This window comes from Liolophura sinensis, chromosome 3 (genome assembly GCF_032854445.1).
Source record: "Liolophura sinensis isolate JHLJ2023 chromosome 3, CUHK_Ljap_v2, whole genome shotgun sequence".
Classification (NCBI taxonomy): domain Eukaryota; kingdom Metazoa; phylum Mollusca; class Polyplacophora; order Chitonida; family Chitonidae; genus Liolophura; species Liolophura sinensis.
Window position 1 is genome coordinate 10,468,304 of NC_088297.1, and position 19,204 is coordinate 10,487,507.

At 38.6% G+C, this 19,204-nt stretch overlaps 1 protein-coding gene across 1 annotated transcript; it reads left to right on the plus strand.

Moving 5' to 3' along the window:
• Nucleotides 1-1,609: 1,609 nt before the first annotated feature.
• Nucleotides 1,610-17,086, plus strand: LOC135463605 (protein disulfide-isomerase A6-like). The gene is made up of 12 exons (XM_064740935.1): nucleotides 1,610-1,739; nucleotides 4,932-5,082; nucleotides 6,841-6,898; nucleotides 7,039-7,165; nucleotides 8,622-8,743; nucleotides 9,160-9,381; nucleotides 9,983-10,132; nucleotides 11,027-11,184; nucleotides 13,284-13,356; nucleotides 14,044-14,129; nucleotides 15,081-15,177; nucleotides 16,124-17,086. Exons 1-12 carry the CDS (start codon nucleotides 1,727-1,729, stop codon nucleotides 16,211-16,213), a joined length of 1,347 nt encoding a protein of 448 aa, XP_064597005.1. The 5' UTR covers nucleotides 1,610-1,726; the 3' UTR covers nucleotides 16,214-17,086.
• Nucleotides 17,087-19,204: the final 2,118 nt, after the last annotated feature.

The window sequence follows — 19,204 nt, forward strand, 5'->3', positions numbered from 1 at the left end:
CATGGTGAATAACAGATACATCTATAGGTTTATTTAATAGCGTTCCTAATTCCTAGGCTCCTCAAATTCTGTTTTTAACAAACATATACCGTTTCTCTACCCATGAAACGGATCGTCGCCCAAGAACATGCGAAATACATACATATATTGAGTATAGCGTTATAAACACCTAAATAAAAACTAAATAAAGCTATATAAATAAATAAGTTAACAATTGTTAGTTTGATCGGCGCTCAGTGTAAGAGGATAAGTACCAGTACCGTGTCATTATCCTCTATATACGCGCTATATCTATCTAGGTTGTGTAAGTGTAATGTTAGATGTAAGCTAACAAGTGAATTCTTGACTTCTAAATCGGACATAAATGTTGCGTCAGACTAAGGCTTCGTCACATTACTTCCATGTAAGCTATCTATGCATTATTCCCTGGTAACACTGGTTATCAGGAGGGGAGAGGCCGGTGATCGATGTACGGTACGCCTATACTGTAGTCTGTGTGACTTTTCGGTTATATACAATTGACTGAATAAGTTACTCTTACTCGTTACCAAACTTGCCTTTCATCAATGATACGTAAGACTACAGCTCTACACATTGATATGTTGGACGTCCGTTTTATTACAAAGAAATTGCAGGTAAAATTGTTTCCTAATTTATGTTAAACTCCTTGAAAGCTTGCGTGGAGATGAGTAGTCTGTGTTATTATTGCACTGTCCCGTGCGGTCAGAACAAACTCCACTTTTATCAACAGGCCCTGTAGGCCTACTAGTATTTCTGAAGAAAGATAACACTGTTACTGTTTTTTTTTGTGTGTAGCCTATGTTTTTGTTTTTTTTGGGGGGGGGGATTTTTTAGTTTGTTTTCTAATTGTTGTTTCTTTGTTGTTGTTTTTTGTTTTCTTGGGGGTGTTTTTAGTTTGTTTCCTAGTCGCTGCTTTTTTGTTGTTGTTGTTATTGTTATATTTTTTTTTAGTTGTAAGGGAATTTTTAACATCGAACTCTGAAGCTATACCGTCGTGAGATCAAACAGATTCTTATTCTTAACAGATAAAAAAAAAACAATTTCATAAGATTGTATTATTCCGGTAGTGGTGCAAGCTTTTTAATATGTGGTGTTTGTGGATAATTATGACTTGACTGTCCTTGTAATAATATGGACGTCCAACGTGTCACGTCTTAAGTGTCACTAAGGACTAATTTTCATAATATTAAAGTATGATTAATTTTACAAAGAGTTGAATTATAGCCGACAAGTTAAAAAAAGGAAATGAGACAGATTCTGGCCAAAAAATATTGTGGGCCATCTTTTGATATCTGAAATTATGTTCGTTTTGTAGACAACTAAAAGATAGCTATGAGTGCCGTCACGCCCAATGGGAGATTCGATAACAAGCAGCGAAGATGGTCTATGGCAGTAGAACGCATCGTTTTCTTCTGTGACATTGCAGTGTCAGATCACCATTGTCTAGGGGGAGGTAACCGCACAGTTCCATGGACATGATCTCCCCTTGATTTCCGCGGAAGTATGCCAATCGCCATGCGTGTTAAATTTTCGTCCAATCAAAATTGTACACGCCCGGTACAGTTGGTAAAACGTGGTCGCTGATAATTTGATGTTTTGTACACAACTTTCCTAAGATCAGCTGCGACTGGAGACAGCACAGGTTAGATAGCCAACAGAGAGGGGATTGTTGATTGCTGTGACGTGGGAAATAGAGCAGACGAAGATGATAAATTTTGGTGAGTGTTTGATCGTGTCAACATCGGCAGTAAATCGTGCGTAAAGTTTTGACAGCCGAGCTCAAGTTCAACTCCCCCGTCCGATTTTCAGAGAAACTGAAACCGGCTTAAAGGCAAAGTGTCGGCACGCCGGTTGCCACGTTTTTATTTTAAGCCCTCTGCTTAGTTAACCTTAAAGAAGGAACATTATTTAAAATGGATAGGGGATTTGTAGCTCTACATCCTCTCCACATTAGGACTGCAGAATTTCAGTTTTGGGTCATATTTATTCTCACAAACATTACTTTTCTGGTAAAGCATTTCGAAAACGTCATCACTGACATTCCAGTTTTCGCGTTTAGTTGCGCTCGTCAAATAATTTTGTTAAGTATATTGGAAGAACCATAGATATATCAACAAATATTTCTTTGAGACGGAATTAATTTTTCTTTTTATTTCGGGGCATTGAGCTCAAAAATCCTGTTTCTATTTGTGCGTAAAGATAAAAAAAAAAGTTGAAAAGTTCGGTTTTGGCTATGTTAGCCATATTGGAATGATCGTTATCTTCAGCCGCCAGGTCCAAAATGTGTTGATACAGTACACAAGATGAGAACTTGGGAAGTCGAAGTAAAAGATAGTCGTGTTCTTCTCTTATAAGTGTACCCAGTGCAGTAGTTTGAAGGAAGTGAATTAGTCCTACATTCCTCTACCTTTGCTCAGACAACAAGCCAGGAAATGATGTTGAAGTTGGCACAGGACATAATGACAAATCTTCCAGCTATTCATATGTCACAATGTTATTAATTTACAGGACAGTTTTGTCCTGTGCTGGACTGTCTGCCCCAGTCAGAATAATATTTGTTGCAAGATAATGTCATGCTGTTTAATTATTTTCAGGGTATAATATCGTGATATTTGTTACCTTTGCACTGTAAGTAACTAACAAATATTGAACCGAAGGTTGTAGTACTAGAAGACAGAAGTAATACTTTGCTCTTCAGAAATTAAAAATTTTAGTGACATCTGATTTAGTCCTGCAGATTTTCTAAGAGACCTGTAGACCTTCATTGTTCAAAAAATGAATTTGGTGGTATTTAATGAGCTTCGAACTTTTTTGTTCCTAAGACCAAGTACATTTACTATAAACTAGACCCACAGTAACCAAGAAATACATCTTCTATTCTTGTTGACCAGTACTGCAGCTTTTTGAACAAACTGAGATATGCGAAAGTTTGTGAGATAGTCCCAATTTTCCATTATAAAGAGTACAAGTATAATCTAGTTCCGCCCCCTTCTCCCCAACATCTGCCTCTGAATCACTGTTTTCAGTGTTTTTAAAAATGGTATTATCCAAGAAAGTTGAAACAAATGTAGATCTTTCAGCAACCTGCGGTTTCCCCCTGGTTCTGCGCGGTTTCCTCCCACCATAATGCTGGCCGCCGTCATAGAAGTGAAATCTTCTTGAGTATGGCGTAAAACGCCAATCAAATAAATAAATAAATAAAACAAATGTCAGATTACTCTGATAACACCTTTTCTGTTGAGCTACTTGAGTGAATGTCCTTCCTGTCACATGAGCTGAAATTTAAAGCTCTGTAGCCATGCGCCTTTTTCCTTGAGCCTTTTTCCATCTCCAGGCAAGCTGAGAATACTGTGACTCTGACCAGATTAACTTGTTCAGTCAGTGTCAGTGTGTTTGACAAATTTGAACTGTGAACAAGTTTGAACGGGGGGGGGGGGGGGGGGGGTATTCTGTATATACATATACATTAACCAGGTATTGCCTTCAGAGATGCAGAACAAAGGAGGATAAGTAAACTGGTTCATGGTTCACTGAACATAGTTATTGGCTGTTATCATCCACGGGGCTACATCTGTGCATTTTTTTGATGTGTCAGATTTTGATTGGTCTTCCCTCTCTTCCCTCTCCACTTATGAATTCAAAGATGGAGTGATCATACCAATGACACATGTTTGAGAGGTTTGACAGGTGCTTATCTACATATACTTACCTTGTGTAATATAAAATAAGTTTTAATAACGGGTTGTGGTTGCATTCAGCAGTTTAAATTTTATCAACTTTTTTATTGCACCTGTGTCTGCTGTAGCTATTTTAATGTGTATATATTCAGGGTTTATTGAAATTGTATGTATTTGGTCACATGCTCCAGCCGCTGTATTTTATAACACTATAGGTGTAAAAAAAAAAATCTTTTAAAATCCTTTTTCCAAGATTATTTAAGCTTTTTATGGATCTGTATCTAGCAATTTTAATATGTATAGTTGAATTCCATAGTTATTGGAATTTTATACATTTGCTTCCAGCTGTTTCATTTTGTAAATAAAGGTTTGTAATTTTGTATGGGTTCTAATGGTGCTGTTTTAGAGTCGTTTTACTTACTGGGACCCAAATTACTTAACTTTTTCGCATATTAAAGAGCAACCTTCAGTGCGATTTGTGCACATTTCTAAAGTGATTTTGTAGACAAAATATATGGGTTGGATTGGCCAGTTTCAGGGCTTCACAGAAAGTAAAATTTATCAGTCTGCACTGAAGAATAATGCTTTCAAAGTATGCTTGAATAAACACCTGGCAAACATGCAAAAAAATTTGAAGAATTATGGTATGAAACGTTTATGGAATATCTCGGAGCTGTTTTGCTTGTGTAATGTTATTTGCATGTACATGTAATTGCTGTAGATCTGATGTATTCGTTGTTCACTTCTTTCAAATGGAATATATACACCCCACCCCCCTACCCCCACCCGGCCCGATAGTTCTGATACTACTGTTGTGGTACAGGTACCATAGAGGTGAGTAGATGATAAGGTGAAACACTAAACGACTGTTGGGCTCACTCAGTGTGCTCAGTCTAGATAAGGTGTCAGGTTGGGTGTCATGTACATGTACATGTGCGTGGCATTCCAGTGAGGCAGCAACACAGTACTGTAAATATGCCTACATTGAAGCTAGCCTGATCATGATGTGACCAAAATAATGCTGACTACAGTGATAACAGCAAATATGTTGACAGCAGTCTTGTTCAGTGTTTAGGTCGACAAATATTCGAGGAGTGATGATAATATTTCACTCATTGCTCAAAATCCATTCCATTACAAGGATTCATTATATGACTGAAAACTTGTTAAGTATAATGTTGAACCCTAAGAGCTCACTCATTCACTCAAAATCCATTCTTTTGCCCATTTCAGTGTATTGTGTGACAACAGTGACGCTGTTCTCCGCAGCAGCGTTGGCTGACTACGGACCTAGTGATGATGTCATTGAACTGACGCCAAACAATTTCCACAAGACAGTGGTGATGAGCGATGAACTGTGGCTGGTGGAGTTTTACGCCCCATGGTAAGTGGACAGGAACTACATGGTGTATGTGGTGTGAAATTCCAAAAGACAAAATCATGTTTTAGAGCATGATTTTGTGTTATCAGATAGACAGACTCGTGTTCACATGTCAGTCCTGACAGTTTGAAGAAAATGCCCATTGAGAAGCAGAATATTACATCACATGAACTATGTTCAAGTTATGTCCCCTGGTAATGGTTTCATTCAGTGTTGTTTCTGAGTGTGAATGCTTTATTTTATGTTTTGCTCAGAGTTTTACTCAGTACATGGGGACCTTCATAACCAAGTGGTTAGCATGCTAACACACACAATGACTCATGAGCCTCTCATCAAGACAATCATTGTGAGTTCAACTCCAGCTCATGCTGGCTTCATCTCCAGTCGTATGTCACTTATGAAATGGTCAGTCAGAAACCTGCAGATGGTTGTGGATTTCCTCCGAGCTCTGCCCAGTTTGCTACAACCTTTTCTTCAAGGCCTCTGTGCTTCTGAAAGGGGCATTATTAAATACCAAACTTCACGTCAAATACAGCAGTTAGTCATCTGGTGCAACAGTTCAGTTTTGGTGAACGTGACGTGTCTAAAAAGGGATACATTGAGGTTGTCATTGACATGAAGACATTCTGATTGTTATGGACAAAATCAGTCAGTCAGCTGTCATTCATGGGCAAACTCATGAATATTTATAAATATATTCATGCTCTACTCCTTAGTGGTTACATTATTTCGGGTTGCTTTATACAAACATGTATCGAAAATGGGTAGACTGGGCGAGTGTGGATGGAGTAGTTTTGTTAACCTTGATCTTTTATTATAATGCATACCCAGGGTTTTCATTTAGAATTGGAGAAGGAGGTCAGAGTTCGAAAGTAGCCGACTGAATTGAAAGTAATTATGTGATGATTACTGTTGATTTATATAGTAGGAATATTCAAAATAGGCAGCTACAGGGACGGCAGTAGACAGCTGTCTTCAGCCTGCTGCTTGTTCTTTTTTGAACACCCTGCATATTATGGATCTTATTGGTATTGATATATCTGGATGTGGAAAGAGTTTTTATTATCCGCAATCTTCATGGTAGATCAAAATCCCTGATCAAGTGTTACATAACTGCTTTACATAACAAATTTAAGCTTTTGGGTGTTTGTATATCTTACAAAGGCCATTAGAAACAGGATTATCATTGCTTTAGGATTACGTTTTCTGGGTATACAGATTCTAGCGCTGAAATATGGCAGAGAACATTTTTGGTTAGAACCAGCTACCTGAGAGTCCAGGATGACTGTCTAGACCAATCAGCCAGTGGCGCCCACAAATATGATGAGACCATCATTTATTTATTTATTTGATTGGTATTTTAAGCTGTATGCAGATAGTGGTGGGTTTCCTCCCATCATAATGCTGACCGCCGTCGTATAAGTGAAATATTCTTGAGTACGGCGTAAAACACCGATCAGATAAATGAATTTTAAGCTGTATTCAAGAATATGTCACGTATGCCATGACAGCCAGTATTATGGCGAGAGGGAGCCAGGCAAAACCCAGGAGAAATCAACAACCATCCACTTTTGTGTAGATCTTCCATGTGCAATCATACTCATAGCAAACGCATTCGTGAGAAGCTCCTGGGTTGCTGTGTTGGGCTATCACTCTAGCCGCTAGGCCACTAGACCCCAATCTGTTCCTTTGCCAAATGTTAAAAACTACCCTTTACCATTAATTGCCCTGTAATTGTTCATGTCATCTTCACCTTTGCAGGTGTGGTCACTGTAAAAATTTGGAACCAGAATGGAAAAAAGCTGCTACAGCATTAAAGGTAAGAAATCAGATTCTAAAATGAGTTTAAAAAGTTTGGAGACACAGTAGTTTGATCTAAGCGTAAATACTGCTGTGTTAAAACAGAGAAGTAGCCCTACGAACGTTTCACATCATCTCATTTCTTTTCCTGTTTTGTAGGGTGTGGTCAAGGTAGGAGCAGTCAACGCAGACGAGCACAGGACACTGGGTGGTCAGTATGGTGTCCAGGGATTCCCCACTATTAAAGTCTTTGGAGCGGACAAATACAAACCTGAAGCTTACAACGGTAAGTAGTTCATGGAGTGGTTGGGAAGGGAGTGAAATATGTGTTAAAGGAGAAGAAAATGAAAATACCTATCAAATACCATTGAAAAGAGTATGCATTTCCTCGCAGGTGCATGCCATGAAAAAAATTCTAATATGTGCCTCAAGTTGATAAATTATAAATAAAGTCATTGCCAACATCCACTGTGGGTGACTCCATTTTGCCTAAGAATTAGTCCTGAAGTCTTCTGTGTTAGGAGGAGAATTGCCGTCGGAAACCGTCGAAGTGCAGTTTGTACATTTCCGGTAGAACTCTTCGAACTGTACAAACAGTACAGTTCGTTTTCCGCTTGACAATCGGGACACTGGAATGTTGGACGTAGGTTCCAAGTTCACACGAACAAGCCGGCAGAAACTCATTGGCTGAAAGGCAACACACCCCCAGCATAACTTACAGGGTATGAAAGATGGAGGACGCAATGAACTCATCGCTTTATGCCAGCTTTGCCGTTTTCAGGCTTTACATGTATGGTGAGGAAAAATCGCAAAATCATGCAGCAGGCACCACCAGATAGAAAAAAAACGTGCTCTTTTCAGCCTGTAGTGTCATGTTTTTAAATTTTCTTCTTCTTTAACTCATGTTGACATTGTGTACAATGTCATGTTGATCCTACCTCAGGCATATCCAGGAAATGTCCATCTAATGAAATGCGACTGGACACCCAGACTGCTGCATTTATGTCCCGGACTAAATTACCCATCACACTTACCGCTGGAAACCCACTGGCAGTATGTTTATCCACTTGCTCACTGGTAGGAATATTATAGCAGCATTATAATAGTCTTCTAACATTTTGGACGAACTGGTCGATTAGCTGTTGCTGTTGTTGTTGTTGTCTTGACCTTGAATTGATTGACAAGGTGAAAGGACGGTGACTTCCCATTGCCAGTCGGCAAACATGCTATCTTTCTTCAAATTGGCAGTTTTTGCCTGACCAGTCATCTCAAAAATTTGCATTTCAATTCAGTAATTCAATGTTGACATTTCTCTATTCATATCGGCTCTAACATGGAGTCTGTCAACTTTTAATTGGATCACATGACGTAAACTGATCAGTAATATTTTGTGTATGGATTTTCACTCTCCTGGGCATTTCTGCCATTTGATTGGCTCTCTGATAACTGGGTCACAAAAGCTGTTTTAACACAGGATGTATCTATTTTTATCACTGGTTGATAGAGTAAAGAATGACTAGATAGGCCGATGATAGTATGATTGTAGGGTAAGGCAAAACCATCATAAAGTGGCAGGTACCCAACAACCTTTTGACCAAACTCCACAGCTGCATCTTGAGTCTAGCATGGAGCCTCACTGGTCAAAGCACTAGTTGCCCTAAAGGGAGAGAACTCACAAGATGTCTTGGTCAGTCTGTCATTCAACCTTGTGAAGATCTCAAATTGAAACTTTTTTGCTATAGGTGGGCGTCAGAGCAAAGACATCATTGAGCAAGCTCTTAACCAGGCCAGAGCAATGGTGATGCAGAGAGTGTCAGGGAAAGGCGGAAGTAAGAGTGGAGGTTCAGGCGGGGGTAGTGGCAAGGTAAGAGAGAGGGGAGTGAGGTGCTTACGTTGGGGGAGGGTTAGTATGATACAGTTTTCATAAGCTACCATGAAACTTGGCCATGACTCCAGTGGTTTTTGTCATATTTAGTGGAGGATGGAACCATGATTTGAAGAGGCTCTACCAGAGATTTTTGGCAAAACATACAGTAAATCAGCAAAAATCCAGTCAATGCAATTCCTTCACAGGTTTAAATTTCATGTTCATGTTTTGATGTTTCTCATCTATGTTTACCTGTATAAGTGCAATGTTCTTGACCTCTGTTTACAAACGAGCGACTCTGCTGATGTGATTGAGCTGACTGACATCCAGAAGCGTGTGAAGGATGGTGGAATTCTTTTTTACTTTCAAATACTTTCTTGTTTTCTCACCTGTGTCTTGACCTCTGTTGATAGAAGAGTGACCCGGCTGACGTTATTGAGCTGACCGACTCAAACTTCCAGAAGCTTGTTCTGGACAGTACAGACATCTGGATGGTGGAATTCTTCGCCCCCTGGTGTGGTCACTGTAAGAATCTTGCTCCTCATTGGGAACAGGCAGCCACTGAGCTGAAAGGGAAAGTGAAACTAGGTGCCCTGGATGCCACAGTTCATACTGTCACAGCTGGCAGATACGGGGTAAGTATTCGTTTAGCTTCCAAGATTTAAATCAAGTAATGAACATTGGACGGATACCAGATTTTCTGCTATTATGTGTTGTAAATCTATGTTGAATTAATCAGCCAGAAGTTGTTTTCCTCAAAAACAGAAGAAGAGAATGCTTGTTTGATTTAAAAGGCTATTTCAGATTCTTGTTTAGAATAATGAAAGTTTTACTTCAAATTGTTACTAAATTAACAATTATTAATTACGCACACAAAAAATGAAGAAAATGAAATTAATAGTGTTGCCGACCAAAAAAGGAAAAAAAAAAACACAAATATGTTAATTTCTGTTTCTTCTATTTCTGCATGTAATGCCTGGTAGAGGGTCATACTATTAAGGTGCTTGCCTTCCTATCACCAAGACACGCAAGATTTGGTTTCGGTGCCATTCTCAGACAGGGAATTTCTAAAATTTGTTTTTGAAGCATTGCTGTCAATGAATGGTCAGCTGTAAATTTTCATGTAGTCTTACATCAAGTTCACTGCAGACTGGTGGCCTGTCACCAGTATGGCTTGGGTCTCCATGCCTTTTCACACAGAAATGCTTTCATGTAAAAGTTGTCTACCTTGTTTAGATTCAAGGATTCCCAACAATTAAGATCTTCCCTGCGGGGGTGAAGGATGGTTCAGCTGAGGATTACCAGGGAGGGAGAACTGCCTCTGACATTGTGCGTCAGGGTGAGGACTTGGCTGCTGAGAATGTCCCTCCCCCAGAGATCATACAGGTAACAGTCTCCTTGCTTACTACCAGCCTGGTTGGCTATATTATTTTGGATTTAATACTAATAACTGACTGATGAATTGATATGGAGAAAGTTTTCTAATTCTTAATTCTCCTTAAATGTCTTTTACAAATATACAAAGATCTTGTAAACTTTTTTACTGAAATATTTTTCTGAAATCAGGTTTATCAGATTGTCTGGTACATTGTTCAAACCATTCGCAGTATTCGATAGGGAACTCGTAAAACTCCTACCCGCCTGTATTAAGACGGTCCAAAGCTGTGAACTCATTAATTTTTCCCTTTATTACTTCACAATTATCAGCGTGTATGAGTACTCATAACACATATATGAAGTACACACGCACTGCAACATCACAGAAGAAAACGATGCGTTCCTCTGTCATTGGAATCTTCTGTGTAGCTCGTTGTTGAGTCTCACATTGTGAAGAAAATGTCCTCCTGAATCTATATACTATGTGTAGCAAACATTGATTGACAGATTGCCAAATCACTGACCAATCCTAAAACAAGAGAGAGTGCATTTGTCTAGTAGAGCCAATCAGTTGTCTCGGATGGAGAACTTTGTGAAAAGTCTTTGCAGTGATGATAATGACAGAGAAGAGCGGTGGTGGGAAAGGATGGGGGATGTGTTTTGTGCTTTGCAAAGATCTTTCATGAGGAAATGTGAAATTAAAGTGTAAAGTCCTAAAGGTGGAAGTTGTAAACTTGTAATGGCAATGTGGGATCAGATTCTTGGGAGATATTTTCACGAAGACACAACTACATTTGAAGTGGGGTGGGGAAGGTATGGGGGAAAAAAATGTTTAAAAGAAAAAAATTTGACAATTTAGGTTGTGATTAAGCACAAACTTTACCTGTTGATTCTTTGTTACAGCTAACGGAACAGAAGACTCTGACAGATGCCTGTGATGAACACCAGTTGTGCGTGATTGCTGTGTTACCTCACATCCTGGACTGCCAATCAAAATGCAGGAAGGATTATATCGACCTTCTGACACAGCTTGGAGCCAAATACAAGAAGAAGATGTGGGGGTAAGAGGGTGGCTTTTTTCTCAGACTATTTTTGCACCAACACAAACCTGATGGCTGTGAAGTAAATGTCAGATTCTGGAATGTGGCACTAAGCTCTGAATAAGATAAATGTAAGATTCTGGAATGTGGCACTAAGCCCTAAATGAGGTTAATGTAAGATTCTGGAATGCAGCACTAAGCTGTGTAAAAAATAAATGTAAGATTCTGGAATGCGGCACTAAGTCCTGAATAAGATAAATGTAAGATTCTGGAAAGTGGCACGAAGCCCTGAATAAGATAAACGTAAGATTCTGGAAAGTGGCATGAAGCCCTGAATAAGATAAATGTAAGATTCTGGAATGTGGTACTAAGCCCTGAAAAAGATAAATGTAAGATGCTGGGATGTGGCACTAAGCCCTGAAAAAGATAAATGTAAGATTCTGGAATGTGGCACTAAGCCCTGAATAAGATAAATGTAAGATTCTGGAATGTGGCATGAAGCCCTGAATAAGATAAATGTAAGATTCTGGAATGTGGCACTAAGCCCTGAATAAGGTAAATGTAAGATTCTGGAATGTGGCACTAAGCCTTGAATAAGATAAATGTAAGATTCTGGAATGTGGCACTAAGCCCTGAATAAGGTAAATGTAAGATTCTGGAATATGACATGAAGCCTTGAATAAGGTAATTGTAAGATCCTGGAATGTGGCACTAAGCCCTGAATAAGGTAAATGTAAGATTCTGGAATGTGGCACTAAGCCCTGAATAAGGTAAATGTAAGATTCTGGAATGTGGCACTAAGCCTTGAATAAGATAAATGTAAGATTCTGGAATGTGGCACTAAGCCCTGAATAAGATAAATGTAAGATTCTGGAATGTGGCACGAAGCCCTGAATAAGGTAAATGTAAGATTCTGGAATGTGGCACTAAGCCCTGAATAAGGTAAATGTAAGATTCTGGAATATGACATGAAGCCTTGAATAAGGTAATTGTAAGATCCTGGAATGTGGCACTAAGCCCTGAATAAGATAAATGTAAGATTCTGGAATGTGGCACTAAGCCCTGAATAAGGTAAATGTAAGATTCTGGAATGTGGCACGAAGCCCTGAATAAGGTAAATGTAAGATTCTGGAATGTGGCACTAAGCCTTGAATAAGATAAATGTAAGATTCTGGAATGTGGCACTAAGCCCTGAATAAGGTAAATGTAAGATTCTGGAATATGACATGAAGCCTTGAATAAGGTAATTGTAAGATCCTGGAATGTGGCACTAAGCCCTGAATAAGATAAATGTAAGATTCTGGAATGTGGCACTAAGCCCTGAATAAGGTAAATGTAAGATTCTGGAATGTGGCATGAAGCCCTGAATAAGATAAATGTACAGCAAAGCACCCAAGAAATGTCCATGTATAAATTTCCTGCGCTTGTAAGCCAACCATGGCTTACAAGCTCTGCATAAACTTTCATCCAAGTCCTTACATAATTTTTTGTTTAAATTTTTTGCTCGAGTACACGCTGACAAAAATGTAGATGTTTTTTACTATTGTTGGCTTTTTTGTGAAGCATTCTTTGCTCATGCCCACCAGAGAAGATAAAAAGTGTCAACCTCCGCTTGATAAGCAGAGAAAATAGATCAAATCATTGTCCATGATCCTTCATTTGCAGTTGGAACACTTGGTGGACAGTGGGGACAACTCTGGTTCTCACAATTTTGATGCTTTTTGTTTGAGGTGTTTGCAGTGAGAGGTGTAAAAAGGCATTAAGGATTTTTTTTTTTCATCAGTATAATTGTTGCCTCTGCGACCTTGTGTGGGAAATTTGTCTTCAGGCCTGGCTGTTTGTAGGGCCTTGGTGACAATATGACGATGCTTATCTTCAAACGATCTTGTGTACACATTTGTACTTCGCACATGGGAAAGTTTGCCTAAAGATCTGTGGATTGCGTCAGATGCTTCAGTTTCCTCCACCCATAAAACTGACCGCCATTGTATCAGTGAAAAATGTTTGTGTATGACATTAAACAAATAAATGACCATATAAAGTAACTGCTCTGTATTTTACCTTGATGGCGACCTTTAACCTTATGGTGACCTCTGACCCCTGTTTGACTCTGGTTTCAGGTGGGTGTGGGCAGAGGCCGGATCTCAGATGGACTTGGAGGAATCTCTGGGCATTGGGGGATTCGGTTACCCAGTAAGTTTGTTGTTGTAGTTTGACTCTTTTTTAATCATTTTTTTTTAGTGTTTTTTTGGTTTTCTTTTCTTGTTTTTTGTAAGATCCGGAATATATAAGACTATTTTTATGATACCCTTTTGTCTTGTCTGCAAGATAAATATGCTGAATTCCTTATTTTTGCATTTTTAAGACACGTTTTCAGTCTGTTTGGAAGCGTTTTAATGTATTGTCAGTTTATCATCTGAGTATGAAACGGTACATAATGTGACATAAAAAGCTGCGTATACTGATTATTATACCAGAAACCAGAATGTATTGACTACCACCCTTTACCTACATGTGTTTTCTCTTTTTAATATATCTATCTATCAGCTCATGCTGGTTTCCTCTCCGGCCATGTGTGGGAAGGTCTTCAGCAACCTGCGGATTGTCGTGTGTTTCCCCCGGGCTCTGCCCGGTTTCCACCCGTCATAATGCTGACCGCTGTCGTATAAGTGAAATATTCTTGAGTACGGCGTAAAACATTTGTCTATTGGAGGAGCTTTTGTGAATTTGACCTTTCAACTGAACTTAAAAAATTTGACAAAACCCCTTGTATATCAGGAAGGTATCAACATTTACCATTTGGCAGTGTGCACACATTTTTCAATATAGCTAAGGATGTACAATGTACCTATCACATTTCATCGTGATGTTTATTTCCAGGCTATGGCTGCTGTCAACTCTAGGAAAGCTAAATTTGCCCTGCTCAAGGGATCATTCAGTGAACAAGGCCTTAATGAGTTTCTCAGGTAAGTCAGTCAGATTCTAAATTGTGCTCAGGGGATCATTCAGTGAACAAGGCTTTAGCAAGTTTCTCATGTAAGTCAGTCAGATTCTAAATTGTGCTCAGGGGATCATTCAGTGAACAAGGCTTTAGCGAGTTTCTCAGGTCAGTCAGTCAGATGAAGATGTTCATCTACTGCAATAAATACAACGTATTGCCCAAGATATCATTTATCTTATCTTTATTATATTGATAAAATATTCCAAAGATATTAATATGGCTGAAGGTCACATACGTAAAAATGTACGTAAAATTAAATCAGGTGAAGTCATTTTACACTATGAATGAGATACCGGCAGCAATCCTAAGTGGGATGTGTTATGTCATTTCATTGATGCTGGCCATTCCACTGCAGCGTCTGATAAACGAGTCCACAACACGGAGTTCCTGTTCCAACACGTATATTCATTCACACAAATCCGCTACAAACACAGGCACATGTGGCCACACCAAGACACAAAAGAGAACTGAAGCACATGATTCCTCAACCCACAATTCTCTTCACCTTTCCGGCCCCCTACACCCACGAGTTCCTAGGAGCCCAGGTACATGTACAGAGTTACATCCCCTTCACCACAGCTTTACAACATGACCTCATGCATCTTGGATTTAATATACTTCTCTTTTTCAAGACGACTTGGGTAGACCAAATACATCACAGATGAAACCGCAGCCCGCCACATGTATTGCGCAGAAGAATTTGTTCTTTTCAGCTAACCTCACAAAGACTTGCGAGGTGCAAGTAATCTATCACAGTAGCACTACCTTTTGTGAGAGGTTAATCTGCCGGTACCCGATTGTACAATGTTAATGGTGTAATTGCATATGTATGTTTGCTGAGCGTGGTTATATTTGTACCACAGCCTTATTCTTGGTTGTAAAACTGGTGTTTACTGGTGAGTGTTGTTTGTTTCAGGGATTTGTCATTTGGTCGGGGGTCTACCGCTCCACTGAAGAACGCCAAACTACCCACAGTAGTCAAGACAGAACCATGGGACGGCAAAGACGGAGTGGTGAGTGACAAGATTCCGTTCATGTGAAAACCTTGTCTCCTGGGGCCAGTTGCTCAAAAGTAGTTAAGCCCAGTATTAACTTTAATCTGGACTAAAGTTCCATTAGTTTTGTATTGGGCCAAGACATATTAAGATTTAAACCTGGCTTAACTTTAAAATTTAAGCCAGTCTTAACTTTTAATACGCTTTTGAACAACCGGCCTCTGATGCACAGATTATAAGGAGAGGGGAAGTCCTCACTATGAAATCATGTATGGGGGTCAAGGCTTGTTGGGCTAAAATGTTGTTCTTGTTGCTGTCGATCTGTTGCTGACCAATGAGATTGCTGTGTTTAATTCATCTTCCGTCTTTCTCCACACATAAACCAGACGCCATCATCTAAGTTCTTAATCATGGCATTAAACAGCAGGCAAATATATATATAAATAAATCAAATCTGGCTTTAGTCAGTTTCCCTGTGTCGAGTCCAGGCAAGACTTGTCTGTTACATGTACCTGGTGAAGAGCAGTGGTTTCCTGCTGTGCACTGCAGTTTCCTCTGTGCACTGCGGCTTCCTCTGGGCACTGCGGCTTCCTCTGGGCACTGCAGATCACTGGTCTGACAGAGGCGTATTTATAGCCATTTTATTTTCAGAAAACATTTGGACTTTTAAACAAATCAATCTGCATTAAAATTAACGAATAAATTGAACAATAATGTGATGGTTTACTGATGAAATGTTAAGTTTTCACACTATTGGATTTCAATATCAATTTGGGTTTTCATTTTATAACATTTCTTTATGCGTGGTCACTGTGTCACTGTTTGGGATGAGAACATTCAATTTTTGTAAAAGATATGGACCTGTTTGACATTGAAAATAAAAGCAGCAATTCAAATTCCAGACTTTTCTTGGATATTAAAATGCCCTGAATTTTATTTCCATTTCACACTTTTTGTGTTTCAGTTGGAAGTTGAAGACGATATAGATCTCAGTGATGTAGATTTGGATGACTTAGATGATGCTGATGATAAAGGGAAGAAAACAGAGTTGTGATTTCACGCAGATTCTTAAAAAAATATATATATATAAAATTATCTGTATGAAAACAGAAAATTACTGACAATTTATCATTTTGTAAATATGCTTCACCTTGCAGTGTATTATGGGCAGATGATATGGGTAATGATGTGACTGTTAGTTTGTGACATTTTTTTTTTCTTTATTTTCTCTTGAATGTAGTAGATTTTCTCCTTTTGCTTTGATGGCAATGCTGAATTACATTTCAGCATCTGTAATTTTCAATATAATGTTAATGAAAATGTATCAAGGTTTGTATAAAATTTCTGTCACATGGAGTGTATGTGGGTGACATCTTGTGTGGTGTATATTAAACTGATGTGGACAAGAAATACTGGTTACTGATTCTAAGAATAGCTGGAACATGATTGGTCAGTAGCTGTCATATGACTAGAGGCAGCAGATACGGTGTTTGATGGTTTTGATTGGTTGAAATGTGGTGACCCTTTTGTCAGTTGTATCACTCATATATGTAGATTGTATGTACCAAATAAAATAATACATTTGTTTGGTACAGGTTACTTAGTACGATTTTTAAGCATTTTTCCACACGACAGCTAATTCACAATCAGCCGAGTGGCACGATCTAGATCAAAGTACAAAAAACAAGGTTGGAAACAAGGCCGTTAGAGGCCGGTTGTTCACAGTAAGTGACTTAAAGCACTCTTCCCCAACAACAGATTGGATGAATATGTAGGATTTGAAGTGAATTGTTCCAGAGATACTAAAGTAGTACTCCCGGGGGTGAGGGGTGAGGAAAGGGGTAAAGAAAAAAACGGTGCACAGCCTTAATTCTTGATGTTCCGTTTATGTTTATATATTTATTGTGTAAAAAAAAAATTAAAAAAATGACACTGAACAGGAATTTGCCTGATGAAATGATGGTATTTTGGGAACATTGTTAGAATGGTCATAGATACATGTTCATTGAATTAGACAATATGAATGTGACACATGCCATGATCCAGATTAGCATCGTATTTTGTGTTTTGTTTTGGTTGTTAAATGAAACTTCCTGATGGGAAACCGTGAAAATAACAACTGCTGTCTCGAAATTCTGTGAAAGAATCCCTTAGCTGAAGGTATGTACTTAAATCCCTAGTGTTTCCCTGTATGTTACAATTATAAAGAATGCGTCACAGTTTTTGTTTCCTTTGGTATTTCCTTTTTTTTTTGTAAGTAAATGGAAAATAACCAATATTTTGTTTTTCATACCAAGTCATAGTGTTCATCTTCCCTATTTTTTTTTTTAATTCATTTGTTTTGCTTTAGATGGCATCCCACAATGTAGCTCATTTTAGCACATGTGAAAACTGAAGTCACGACCCACATCAGAGTGCTCTCGGGCATCACGGTTGTATTTGTACGTAGCGCAACTTCAGTGTCTATTGCTGAGCGTTGAAAGAAAAAGACTTTGACTACATATGATGTATGTAGATGATTAAAAATTTTCCATATACTATTTGTCAGAGTTCTGTTTTTATATCAAGGTATGTGTAATTTATTTCTCCATCTTTTCACATAATGTTCGCATAAGTCATTTAATAAAAATATATTGTGTGTGTTCTTCTTTTTTTAATAATAATAGAAATACTTCTACTTATACAAATGTACTTTATTTTCCAAGAAAATGTGAAAGTAGTCTTCGAGTCTTTAAATGAAAGGGGACGTAGGCCGTGGTTTGTGTTTAATGGCGCGTGCGCTTTTAGTTCTGAGGACTTGCGTGGTGCTGGTTCAAATCCGGCCTTGGACCTGGAATTTGTAGAATTCCCTATCCTCGCTGCTTGTCCTTGGTGACAGTAAGAGGTTGAAGACCACTTGCCTTCCATCAATACGGTGTAACATCTCTACATGTACATCACATTGGGAAAGGTTGTCACTGGTTTGCCCTGGGCCACTCCTGTTTCGTCCACCCATGAAACTGATCGCCATCGTATAAGTGAAAAAAAAAGAATTCAGTAAATAAATAGAAATGAAAGGGATGTCCCTTGCTTGCTCTGTCAGAGTACTAGAACTCTCTGACTGTCGGACCCTTGACCAATGAGGTAGCTTGTTTAAATCCAAATCTTTTAATTTCAGCTGCGGATTTACATCAGCAAGCTAGTCCATTATCTGACACAGGCTGGCTGTGTACTCATCGGTAAAAGTAGGTCACCATCGTATAAGTGAAAACTTCGTTACTATGGCATTAAACAGCAATGAAACAAACACTTGTAACCAAAAGTATCAATGACATACGTTCTGATTAAGTAAAGATACCAATGCTGTCAGACCTGTGCGTTCTGATTAAGTAAAAATACCAATGCTGTCAGACCTGTGCGTTCTGATTAAGTAAAAATACCAATGCTGTCAGACCTGTGATTTTTGATTAAGTAAAAATACCAATGCTGTCAGACCTGTGAGTTCTGATTAAGTAAAGATACCAATGCTGTCAGACCTGTGAGTTCTGATTAAGTAAAAGTACCAGTGCTGTCAGACCTGTGATTTCTGATTAAGTAAAAATACCAATGCTGCCAGACCTGTGAGTTCTGATTAAGTAAAGATACCAATGCTGTCAGACCTGTGAGTTCTGATTAAGTAAAAGTACCAGTGCTGTCAGACCTGTGATTTCTGATTAAGTAAAAATACCAATGCTGCCAGACATGTGGGTTTTGATTAAGTAAAAATACCAATGTCAGACCTGTGGGTTCTGATTAAATAAAAATACCAATGTTGTCAGACCTGTGATTTCTGATTAAGTAAAAATACCAATGCTGCCAGACATGTGGGTTTTGATTAAGTAAAAATACCAATGTTGTCAGACCTGTCAGTTCTGATTAAGTAAAAATACCAATGCTGCCAGACATGTGGGTTTTGATTAAGTAAATATACCAATGTTGTCAGACCTGTGGGTTCTGATTAAGTAAAAATACCAATGCTGTCAGACCTGTGATTTTTGATTAAGTAAAAATACCAATGTTGTCAGAC